Raw genomic sequence first — 12,128 nt, forward strand, 5'->3', positions numbered from 1 at the left:
ATCATATTTAATAAACACCTGCTGTTTCACCTAATTCACTGGCCTTTCGTTCTCAGACTATAAATCTAAAGACTGTGGAATGTTAGAATTTTAGAGATAGAAGAGATTTTAGAAGACATCCAGTTATGTATTTGTGTTTTTTGTTTTTTTTAACCTGTTGAGAACTCATTACAGCAGAGATCATGCGTTTTGTTTGCTTGGCACTACTTTTAAATGTTTAAATTAGGATAATGGTTAAATAGCAGGAGATTTTATGCACAGTTTTGAATTTCTGGCTTCCCTTGAAAATTTTAGCTCTGGCAACATTGAGCCTGTGGGCCCACCCGGCCCCTCAGCTGGAACAGAGCAGCCACTACACCGTGACATGCTTGGGTGTGCTGCACACAGCAGCTTGCTGTTCAGTCTCAAGGCCTGCTGGGCCCATATGCATCTCCTGCCTGGCCCTGGGAGGCACTTGCTATTACTGCCCAAGCTTATGTAGCTGAATCGTGCCGTTTAGCTAGTGAATTTAACGGTGAGAATAATGGTCCTTGACAGCAGTCTGAAAAGTAGTCTGCGAAGTATATATGGTAATGAAGGGCTGTGGCATGGTTAGCAGGTTCCTCTGAGTCTTTGTCACGGTTGGGCTTTGTTTTAAGCCCCAGTGTTTATCATCCTGAGTGGTCGATCAGATGTCTGTGCAGGTGCCTGAAAAACCAGGGGAAAGAATGGCAGATACAGAGCCAGATTCAGTTTTGAAGAGTCATGAGAGAGTGTGGTTCGTAGGTTGCTTGAATAATATTGGTAATAAAGGACAATAGAAAGTATTGCTATCCTGTAGAACACATAAAAATGATATTTCCATTTAGGGAGCCGATTTCATGTATTTTTAATAGTGTATCAAATTCCACCAACAGCAGTTTTTATTTCCTGCAAAGTGGGGAACACACTGGAACATCCAGTTCCTTCTCCTTTGTCCACACATCTCATTCCCCAACGTGGTCACTGAATTTAATGTTCACTTGGGACTTTAGTGACTTAAATTTACCAAGAAGTGTGTGCCCTTGAGATGGGTTCTTAGAGACTGCCGTTGCCGCTCCTGATCTAGCACAGGCCCCAGGATGATCTCTGGCACTGGAAAGCTAGCATTTCACTCAGTGCCCTGCAGGCTCGTCAGCCTCGTAACAAGTGGCCCTTCTGAAACCTCTCCTGGGGTTCAGTTCTCCGTTTGTTAATTTCTTGTGCAGTTTCTGATTATAAGGTTCACTGTATAGCAGTCACATCCTTCTATTGCGTTTTGTAAAGCACAGTTACATAATCCTGGTCTCTGAACTGCTACATCATGTGGTACTTAGAACCTTCGTGATTAATCTATAGAAAATCTCTCCTGAACAGACCTAACTAAACAGGGGGATATGTCTACTTGCCATGAAAGCTCAGCTTCTTACAGAATTCTTTCATTTTTATTATACTAGCAGCATGCAGCTTCTCCTGATCCATCAGTATAAGAGGAAATTACGTGTATTGTTTACAACACGAGCATTTTATTTGAGGCTGTTTGTTCCCTGTGGGTGGGAATCAGATCCCTGAACATTGTAAGCATATAGCAAGGTTTTATTTTTCATATCTGAGTCTGCATGATTTTAAGGGTTAGAAATTATATGTAGTAACATTTCACTTTGAATACATTGCTCATGGTAAATATAGTATAGTATTAAGACTTAGAATTTGAAATTATAAATAAAGAAAATTTAGTATCTATGAGCACTTTAAAGTCGGCTATTCAGTCATAATTATATAAATATGCAATGCCTTAATTTGAGTTTATTTGGGAGGGTGGCTGGGCTTTTTGGTGGTTAGTCGGGTAAATATTTTAATGATTGTATTCCTAATAGGGCAAAAAAGACGTGGCTCAAATTTTCAACAATATTCTCAGAAGACAAATTGGTACAAGAACTCCTACTGTTGAATACATCTGCACTCAACAGAATATTTTGTTCATGTTATTGAAAGGGTATGTACAATATAACAAAATTTATATTCTCAGTTGAAAAATAAAAAGGAAAGATGGTCTTAGGCAAAAACACAATGGTGAATGTGGGAAAGTATTTTCTCTGTAGTTCAGTCATTTCATTTTCCCATAGATCTTGAACACATTTCCCTCTTTTTTTTTTTCTTGTTTATTTAGAGAGAGAGAGGGAAAAAAAATGAGCGGGGGAGGGGCAAAGAGAGGGAGAGAGAGAATCCCAAGCAGGCCCCACACTGTCAGCACAGAGCCTGACACAGGGCTTGAACCCATGAACTGTTGAGATCATGACCTGAGCCTATATCAAGAACTGGACGCTCAACCGACTGAGCCACCCAGGTGCCCTGAACACACTTCCCTCTTAAAATTCAGCCAGTGAGTTAAATTGAATTTGAAAATACCTATGGGAGTTTAAAGGTGGATGAATCGTGAGCCCTTAAAGTCTCAGATCCTATGCAACTGAAGAAAAAAGTCTTCTGTGGTCTTCTTTCTGTTCTCTAGATTTTAGAAGTTTATTTATATGAAATATCAGTTAAATCATGTGCTTAAAGACATCTTTGGGCAGACATGCACATTGTGAGGCTGTGAAAGCTGCCTAGTAAATGGAGCGTGGATGCTACATAGCTTGACTCTGTTCGGTCAACAAAGGACACGCTTACGAAGTAGTGCTCTTTGCTTTGTACCTGTTTGTGTCCACTCACCAACCGACTTGGTTAGTAATTGACAGTGCATTTAACTACTGGGCTAGTAAGCAGGCATTTGTGGTAGTCTGTCAGTATGAAAAAAACAAACAAACAAAAACCAGAAAAGCCTAAAAACCGAAACCTCAAAAGAAAACCAATCCTCTTCTCCCTCATCAGTGAGCCTCCCTGATTGGCAAGGTCACCTTATTGCTTCACACAGGAGTTGCTCGCCAGCTCTGGGTCTGGTGTGTATCTGTTTGTCCCAGCGTTGGTGCTGTTCTATTAACTTGGCGGACAGGCGTTTTACTGGCATGACTGTTGGCGTGAATCAGCTTGCTCTCCTACCGCTCGCATTGTAGCTCGCCTCCCTCTGATTCACATCTCTGTGGTTTAACACTTCCCCCAAGTTCAGACTTGTTTAGACAAAGCATGAGTCAGTGCATGTGTTTGATGCCAGCATTCTATTTCCTTCATTCTGTTTCTAAATCTCTATGTTGGTTGCTTCTTCAGATGTTGCCATACAGAACTTTTGGCATCTCATTTTTTGTTGTTACCAATCCAGAGTTGTGTGTGTAAGCATGTAGTGAGTAGTTTGAAATTTTGGTGTTCTTAGAGCACCTTCCAGATGCCTTTGTGTATTTTTAAACGGAGTATTTCCTTTTCCGTAGAAAGCAGTGGTGGTTAAAAATCATAAATTAGTTTGCCTGTGTTTTCGCTTAAGAGTAGCCAAAAGAACGATACAAACGTTGTTAAAGTAAGAATTTTAAGGTACAGTTTATCTTTAAATAATCTTTTTCTTAAAAGTTGACAGCTCTCACGTGAGTGGCTGCAGCAGAAACGTCCTCCAGGGAGGCGAGGAGAAGCCCTGGCGGTGCAGCTGGTGCTGGTGCCCGTGCCCGCCAGCGCCTGTCTCCCCGTCCCGTGTAGCCCTCAGAGTGGAAACTGCGCAGAGAACTGGAGGGAATAAGATAGCCATTTCCTACCCGTCACCCAGTGCGGACGGTTATTGACATTCTGTCGTTCTTACTTCACATGCTTTGCCTCCTTTTCTCCCTCCTCACACATAAGATTCCTTCAGCGTGCATCCCCGGTACATAGTGCACCCCAGGATTTTTTTTCCCCTACCATACTCTCCATACCATTTACAGACCTAACATTGTCTTGTACCCAATGTTCAGATGTCCCTGATTTTCACACACAAAAATGTCACTTTTCAGTTAGTTTGTTTAAATCCAGTTCCACGCGAGGTGCACAAACTGAATTTGGTTAATATGACTCTTACACCTTTTTTTTTTTTTTTTATGCCATTTACTTGTTGAAGCAACGGGGTCATATGTTTTGTAGAAAAATCACATATTTTGAATTTTACATCCCTGTGGTTTCATTTAACATGTTCCTTTGTCCTCTTTTCTCTTAAATTGGTGATCAGGTCGTTATGAACTCCAGTTGTGGGGTTTTTAAAAACATACTTGGTGTGTTTCAATCCATCACAGTCACGACGTCCAAATTTTTATATCCAAATTGCGTCATCTTGGGCCATCGGGAAGCTCCTTCAAATTGGCTCTTGTGTCCTTTTGGCAGGACCCCATCGGTCTCTGATAGCTTCCTTGCTTTCTGGCACAAGATGTCCCGTGCTGATTTTGTACAGATTCCCGCCTCAGACCTGGAAACAGCCATTTCTTCAAGGAGCCTTGTGAGCTACCTTTTAAGGTTTTTGTACTTCACTTAACGAGTCTAGACTCCTCTCCTGCAGTGTGACCACTGCGTAGGCCGTAAGTGCTTTGACGTTAGCCATCCGGCGGAGTCACTGTGCGTTTCAACATAGGCTTGTCGCTAGTGTTAGGCTGCGTCTGGAGGCAGCAGTTTTTTCCCCCGGTGACTTAAATGTGAATGTGCTCTCCACTCTAGTGCTAACAGGTTGTACGGCGTAACTGTTTGCCTTGCACTCGATAGTTTATGGCTTAGTCATTTAAGACCAGCTTGAAAAACCACTCAAAACCTGCCCAGCTTGTTGTACCAAACTGTCTTACTCTTGTCCTTCTGGTCTCCTGCTTGTTAAATTCAGATCAGCGAAGGTGAATTGTTTGACCGGCCACTTTGTGGGCAGACGCTGTAGTCACCCAAGCGCCAGTCAGCCTGCTGGAAGCCGTGCCCTAAGTGATCCAGAGGAGTCCTTTCTTGAGGCTCTGTGATGACCCTGTGTGTAACAGAAGGATAACACTGCAGATAACGATTAGGACTGTGGGATAACAGGGGGTGCGGTGTGGGTTTAGTCAGTAAGGCAAGGGTTGGTGGAAGAGGTGAGACTAAGGATTGGAGTTCCAGAGGGTTTAGAATTCTAATAGAAAAAAGGAGAGTGGGTCCGGGGACAGGAGTGAACATGGTGATTGGCAGCAATAGGGAGATAATTGGAGTGCTTGATGGCAGAATGGGCGGTGACCTTTTACTGAAGGAGCGGATCTCATGAGCCTGGACGTTTAAGCCCGGAAGTTTGTCTTTATTTGATGGGCAGGAGAAATCATTTTGAACTCCTCAACTGGAAATGCTGTTGATCTACTCGTGTGCTGGGTAAATTCGTTAAGACAGAGCTTAAGCAAAGATGCTGGTTAGGGAGCACTTACCTTTCTCTAGGTGTGGGTTAATGCAGCAGTGGGAATGGATGAAAGGGAATGAAACTAAAATGTTTCAAAGAAGTCTTACAGGGACCAGTGGTGGCTCTAAAGATGGAAGCGTTGAGAAGAGACGGAGGCGAGAGGTTTGAACTGCTCTGTCCAGTGCAGTTCTTCCAAGCTGCAGGCGGTCATTTCATTTTGCGTTAACTTAACGCGTAAAATTCAGTCTCTCGGTCAAACTAGCCAGATTTGGAGTGCTCAGTAGCCACGTGTGGCTAGTAGTAACTGCAGCTCTAGGACGCTTCCGTTATCGGACGAGGAGGTTCTGCAAGACCTGTCTTAGACCCGGTTTCTGAAACCACATTATGGTGCCAGAAAACAGAAATGAGGAAGCAGGGGAGGGCGGCTGTTGTGTGGAGGGAGAAGAGATTCGAATTTTGAGATGTAGTGCTACGGTAGACCTTTCACTGAAAGTGTCCAGGGGCAACAGAAAATGCCCGACTAGGGTCCAGGAGCAGACCTGAGCAGGGATTTAGGAGTCACGGGGGGGGGGGGCATGCCCCACCACCAGCAGGCTGGCAGCACCGGAGGGATGCCCTCGGCCAGGCAAGAAAGAGGAACAGTCCGAGGGGTGGAAAGGAGAACTGAGAGAGCTTTTTCTTTCCTTTTCCAAAGACAGAGATGCAAAGGTCAGCACCATTGGGACACTAAGTAGTGGAATTTATGTCATGAGAGAAGTCCGTTTTGGCCGGGAGGAGGTCCTTGCTAGTTGGATGTGGGGAAATGCAACGAGTGCAGGAGGGTAGAGGGGACGCCGCGTGGGAAGGACACGTGGCCAGCACTTGCAGCCCGAGAGGCAGTGGGAGGGTTGGGGGTGGTGGGGCTGAGAGGAAAACGGGGCTCCTTCCTGACAGAGGGGAGACACAGCCATGGGTGCCGAACAGATGCCAGGGCGTCCCCAGCACCCACTGCGAAGTCCCGCAGGGCCTCCTCGACAAGCGCTCTGTGACCGCAGGGTCAGGCCTTCGGCTTCGTAGGCTTGGCATTGCCAAGAGCCTTGGAGGCGCTGTCTTGACTATTGACTTGAAACAACGAAGTAAAAGTGCTGCTTATTTGATAGACCTATGTAGATACTCTGAGTTTGGGAAACGATTTTGTTTGTTTCCTGTTGTGTTTTTTTAATTCAGCTTTTGGTTTTTCTGAAGTCTTGACGGCACCCCATGTAAAACGAATTCGTTTGGGGGTGTGACCCCGAATACTTCTCCTCAAATCTTTTAGCTTCAATAAGGAATGTTTATTTATGTGATCACTCCCATGCCTTTTATTTTTCTTTGGGTTGAAGCAGTTGTTGCCAGCTAGGTGTGTGTGTGTGTGTGTGTGTGTGTGTGTGTGTGTGTGTGTGTGCACGCACGTGCGTGCGCACACCCTCTGGAGTAAACCCACTTGAGCTCACCACACCCTGCTGTGACAGAGATGCCTTTTGTAACCCACTCTGGTCACTTAATTAAGACACATCTCAACTTCCTGTTCTAAAAATGTGAACGGTTTAGTGATAGGGGTTTTGAAACAGCAATCATGGTTGGTTTGTTGTTTTTTTTTTTTTTTTCGTTTTGCAGGTATGAATCTCCAGAAATAGCTCTAAATTGTGGGATAATGTTAAGAGAATGCATCAGACATGAACCACTTGCAAAAATCATTTTGTGGTCAGAACAATTCTATGACTTCTTCAGATATGTCGAAATGTCAACGTTTGACATAGCTTCAGATGCATTTGCCACATTCAAGGTAACATAAAAACTGTAGAATTCTAAATATACTTGTGAGATTAACCAGTTTGCTGTTCTTTCCTAAACGTCTAACCTCTGAGTCTATACCCGTCTGCCCTCTAGCGGCAAGAGAGAAGATCTGCTTTCTGTGTGTGTGTGTGTGTGTGTGTGTGTGTGTGTGTGTGTGTGTGTGTGACTTAGGTGTGTGCAGTAGAGTCACAGCTTCGACAGGGTGGGAGGGTTAGGTTGCAAACTCTGTCGAAAAGTACGGTCAGTATGGTCACAAGTACACTTTTCTGTGAACATACTCATCAGCCGTGGTATGTTGATACACAGTGTGTGGGACAAACGAGTTTTTCTCCTGTGTTGGAACGTACTGTCACAGTTGCTTTGGTTAAACACCAAGCCGTTGTCTTCTGTTCAGGGCCATGCTAATTTGGAGTATGCGTGTCTTGAAATATTAGAAGCACAATCAGGGCAGAATTTTCCACACTGTGGACAGGCCCTGGGGAACAACGGACTCAGCTCTCCGTCCCATGTCCATGCCAAAGCTTATTTATTGAACGCTCGGGGCAAGGGGAGCAGAATTGCCTGCCCTGTTCACGTTTTTATGTGGCCTCCCTTCCCAGTACGCCCTGTCGCCCTGTTCTGTATTTGTATAAGTTAAACGCACCTAGGATTCCATAGAACTGTACAACATGCAGATTTTTGTTTTGAATTGCAAGGTTCTGTGCTGTTTACGGTAAATAAAGCAGTAATATTTATTAGTGTTCCTCACAATGAAAGTAAGCCTTTATATGTTACGTTCCCTTATATAAAATGTCTGACCTCATAGGTGACTATGTAGAACCTCTACTTTAATCAGGATTTAACATACTAACCTGCAGACCGCTATGCTCAGGAACCATGGACACTCTTACGGTGAGAAGTAGCCACTTCCTCGTGAGGGTCAGTTTTATGAGGGTAAAGAGCCCTTGAGATAATGAGCATATGCCTTGGTCTCTAGGTAAAATATGTCCCTCACAGTGAATGAACACCCTTAAAACAGGATGAAAACCTGGGCACCTGGCCATTAGGGTTTCACCTGGAATGAGAATAAGGTAGTAGTGTGAGAAGTACCCGAGGATTTATTTTCCTGAAACTATTAAAGAGGATGTCAGGAGCCTTAGGTAAGATCTCAGATATTTATATGTCAATTTATAAAGCAGAATGAAATGAATTCGAGATTATAACATAAAGTGACAAATCTGATGTCTTTGTGTCACTGCATTTTGGGGCTAGGACTCATAATTAGGATATATTGGTGGAAGGGGATGCTCCATCGAAAAGCAGCAGGCCTGTTATGAAGGGAGGTGTGGTAATACCACATGTTGGGAAGAGATCCTGTGTAGAAAGCAAGCCATGAGCCGAGAGCGGCCACTCTGGGAGAGGTGGGGGTGGGGTGGGAAGGAGAGGAGTGGGAGGGGGGTTGGGGGGGCACAGTCGTACCTCCCGGCGCAGCGGAGTGCTCGATGCCATGCGCCTGGCGCAGGTGGCACGGCTGGCTGACGGGAAGGGAGACTTGTTAACACTGTGCCAGAAATGTGATTCACAGAATCTGACAGTCTCGATTGGCCTTGCTGATAATTTCATTATCAGCCCTCAGTTAGGGCTGCTTCTTTGAATTCCATTCTCCCCAAGGAGAAAATGGTGGTGATGGAATCACTGTGGGTAAATCAACCCTGTCAGCTCATGTTAAGCCAGAGAGGAAAAGACTGGGCAGAGCCAGGCAGGTAGTGTCTCCCTGAAAAAGGGAAGCTTTCAAAGATGGTTCAGGATTCGAAGGATGGACTCTGGAAGAGACCGTGTTTGTTGGGAAGCTGGCTTGGCTTCTGTATCTCAGCCGCTCCTGATTACGCAGAAAGGGCAGCGCTCTCTAAAGAGGCCCCTGAACAGAGAGCTGCCCAAGACAAAATCAAGCAGAGCCCAGACCAAGACGACATGTGAGAGAGAGGCACGGGACCTATCAGAACACACCTTCCCTCCCCATCCTTCCGAGAGGGAACCCGGTCAGAGCGGTGAGAGTCTGATAGCCTCACGCCAAAGGTGCTGAGGGGGAGGAAGAACTCTCCTGTCCTGGTTTGCTGGCGTCCTTTTTGAGAGAACATTTGCATCACGGAAAAGGAGGGTAGATCCGGGGCTCGCGCTCTCCTTGAAGAATGTGACCAGACCTGTCTCCCCAGAAACTGCACTGTGCACAAAAAAAATTTGAAGAAATGCAGCTCATCCATAAACTTGAATTTACAAATCTGTGGAATGGGTGCTGGGTCTCAAAAGGAAATTAAAACTACCCCCTCTAAATTAAAACTAACAAGATCCGTAGCTTGAATGAATGTGTACTAAGATAGTAACTCAGTGGCCAAATATTGTTCATGATTTCTTTTTTGAGGACTTAAGGAGACGGGAGGGGCATCAGAAGGCCAACGAATATATTTCCAATTTTTCCAGAGTAAAAGAAGGTAGATTCCCCAGAGAGGCTGGTGGAGCTTGGAGCTTGATGTTTTACCTGTGTAAGGTTCTAGAAAGTGTTTCTAAAGAGATGATATCTGAGCATTTTGGAAAGGAAACCGTGTACCCACAGCCAGCATGGATTCACGAAGAGTAAGTTCAGTCATATTAATCTCATAGTTGCCAGTAGATGAGGGTACTCAGAGTGTGGCTGCCTGGGTTCAGTTCCCGGCCCTGCTGCGGATTTAATCTCAAGCTCTTCATCTGTTAAAATGGAGGTAAGAATACTAGTATGTCAGGGTAATATTGTGTCCCCACACACTATGTGTGGAGCAAACAGTAGCTATTAGAATTACTCCTTTATAACTATGAGGATATACTGGATGTTGAATAATTGTACAGATCTGTTTCGATGGAATCAATGAAAAGACAGGAGCTAGGTAGAATTTCAGTGTAGTGATTTACATCTAACTAAAGGTCATATGCATAAGGTGCTGCAAAATGGATTGCCATCACCCTGGAGAGAAATTTCTAATGGATTTCCAGTGGGCTTTGTCTCAGTCCAGCTGAACATTTTTATTAATGACTTAGATAAAATGTGACAAGGCCTACAACTTCTCAAATGTATAGGTGAGAGCTACAAAGGGAAAGACAGCAGACCGTGGTAATCCTAAAATAAGGCTTCAGAATGATCCAGAGAGGCCAAAATGGAACAGAACAAACTGAAGACTTCCACTTGAAGACCCAACTCTATAAATAAGGGATGTGGGAATAAGGCATAATAATATAGTCAATACTAAATATAATAATTGCTAAGTATAACAATTACTAAAGTGCAGGCAATTTCATACCCTACTCAACCAACTCTCTGGGGGAGGTATTTTTACCGTCTCCTTTACAGAGAAAGAAACTGAAGCCTAGAAGTATTGGGTGAGGTCAGGCAAAAAATGGGAGGCCAGAATTTGAACCCAGGCAGTCTGCCTACAGAGCCCACTCTGAGTACACAGAATTCTGAATACGTGCAGTAAAATTAAACAGTATGATGCTGCTGCCCCAGAGCTACATGTGACCACGTAGTGTGTGACCTAAGGAGCTGTTGACGGTCTGGCCCCACTATGAGCCATTAAGGTAACAGCACATAAATGTGTTCCGTTCCAGGCGCTACACTGTAAGAGGCACATAGACAAATAGATGGCTTTCAGAAGACAGTAGATGGTGAGGGGGACTCAGATCCTGTCTTTCGAGGAGTGGTTAAAGGAACTTGGACGTATTTAGCCTGGAGAAGAGAAGACTCGGTAGGGACTTGCCGTGAGAGCACTTCATGTATGTGGAGTGGGGTCCTATAGAAAGTGGGTTGAACCTATTTCTGTCGGCTCTGACGGTTTCTGGAAATAACCTGGGGACAGGTTTGACTCTAGCACAGGGAGAACTTTCTGTTAAGAGCTCCAAAAGTGAACCACACACATTTGGTAGAGTTGAGTCTCTCGTCCTGGTACATGGTCGAGCATCAAGGAAGAAATTGGGCCGAACAACTTGCCAGGGCTCTGTGAAATCGAGCCCCGGGGTCAGCAGCATTTCTTCAGGGATCCCAGGGCTGTCCTTGCAACATGCTGTTTGAGTCCCAGACCCACTTTTAGGAATCTTTCTAAATTCAGTGTACCCTAAAGGTTGGTGCTCAGTCTGCTGGGCTCAGGAGATGACCCCTGTCTGCCGGTGCTACCAGGGCCTTGGATGTACTGGAATTTAGGGAGGTGGGAAATCAGATCCTGCTTCCCCTCCCCACTGCTAGCCGACCCAGCAGTTCGTGGTCTGGGACCATGTGGCATGCTGGAAATTTTGCAGCTCACTGACCACTGACTGCATGACCTTTCCCCCTCATCTTCTCTTCTGTCGGTTTCTGTCCCCGACCCTGGGGGAGCCCTCCAAAGCATGTGGCTCCAGCTCCTAGGGTGAGATTCCTTCTCATCGCTCAGTAGGTAGAGGCTCTGCCCAAGTCCCCACCTCCTCTCTTCCCAGCTTGGAATCAGCCTTTTTCTCTGTGCTGGCTCTCGGCAGTTCTCCTCTCTTACCAGTGTTTCACTCTCCTCTCCAGGCCCTGGTGTGGCCCTCTTAACAAGGGGCTTTCGTCCTGCTGTGCATTGGGGTCCGTCTCCTATGTCAGCCGTCTCAGAGCGCCCCTTCAGTCTCTCCTGCTCCAAGGCCATTGAGATTTGGTTCCTACATTGGCAGTGGTTTCCTGAGTTTCCTGGTCTCTTTAAACCAGATGATAATGAAGAAAATCTTTCCTAGTTGGGGAAATGTTGGAGGTCCCCTTTTCGTGTGTGGCCCAGCTGCGAGGCTCTTGTTCCTAGTTGAGATCTATCCTTCAGAGTAGTTTTCTTACTCAAAACTTCAGTAAAAATGTATTGCACAACGTGTCTAGGAATTTTGCTTTCTAGAGCAATATCTTCTACCTTCCTGTTCCTGAAATTCAACCGTAGTTGAGAGCCATTGTCTCTAAGATCCCTCCTTTGCATTCTCTTCTGTCAGATTATGGCAGAGCAGTGAACACCAAGTTCTTTTCTCTGTACTTCCT

General features: G+C 45.1%; 1 protein-coding gene across 1 annotated transcript in view; it reads left to right on the top strand.

The window, feature by feature from the left end:
- The window catches only part of CAB39 (calcium binding protein 39), an 88,522-nt gene that overhangs the window by 63,936 nt on the left and 12,458 nt on the right, over positions 1–12,128 (top strand). Inside the window, exons 4-5 of the mRNA XM_023259793.2 lie at positions 1,875–1,993; positions 6,917–7,085. Coding sequence (XP_023115561.1) covers positions 1,875–1,993; positions 6,917–7,085 — 288 coding nt within the window. The remainder of the gene's footprint in view (positions 1–1,874; positions 1,994–6,916; positions 7,086–12,128) is intronic.

This window comes from Felis catus, chromosome C1, assembly GCF_018350175.1.
Source record: "Felis catus isolate Fca126 chromosome C1, F.catus_Fca126_mat1.0, whole genome shotgun sequence".
Lineage (NCBI taxonomy): Eukaryota > Metazoa > Chordata > Mammalia > Carnivora > Felidae > Felis > Felis catus.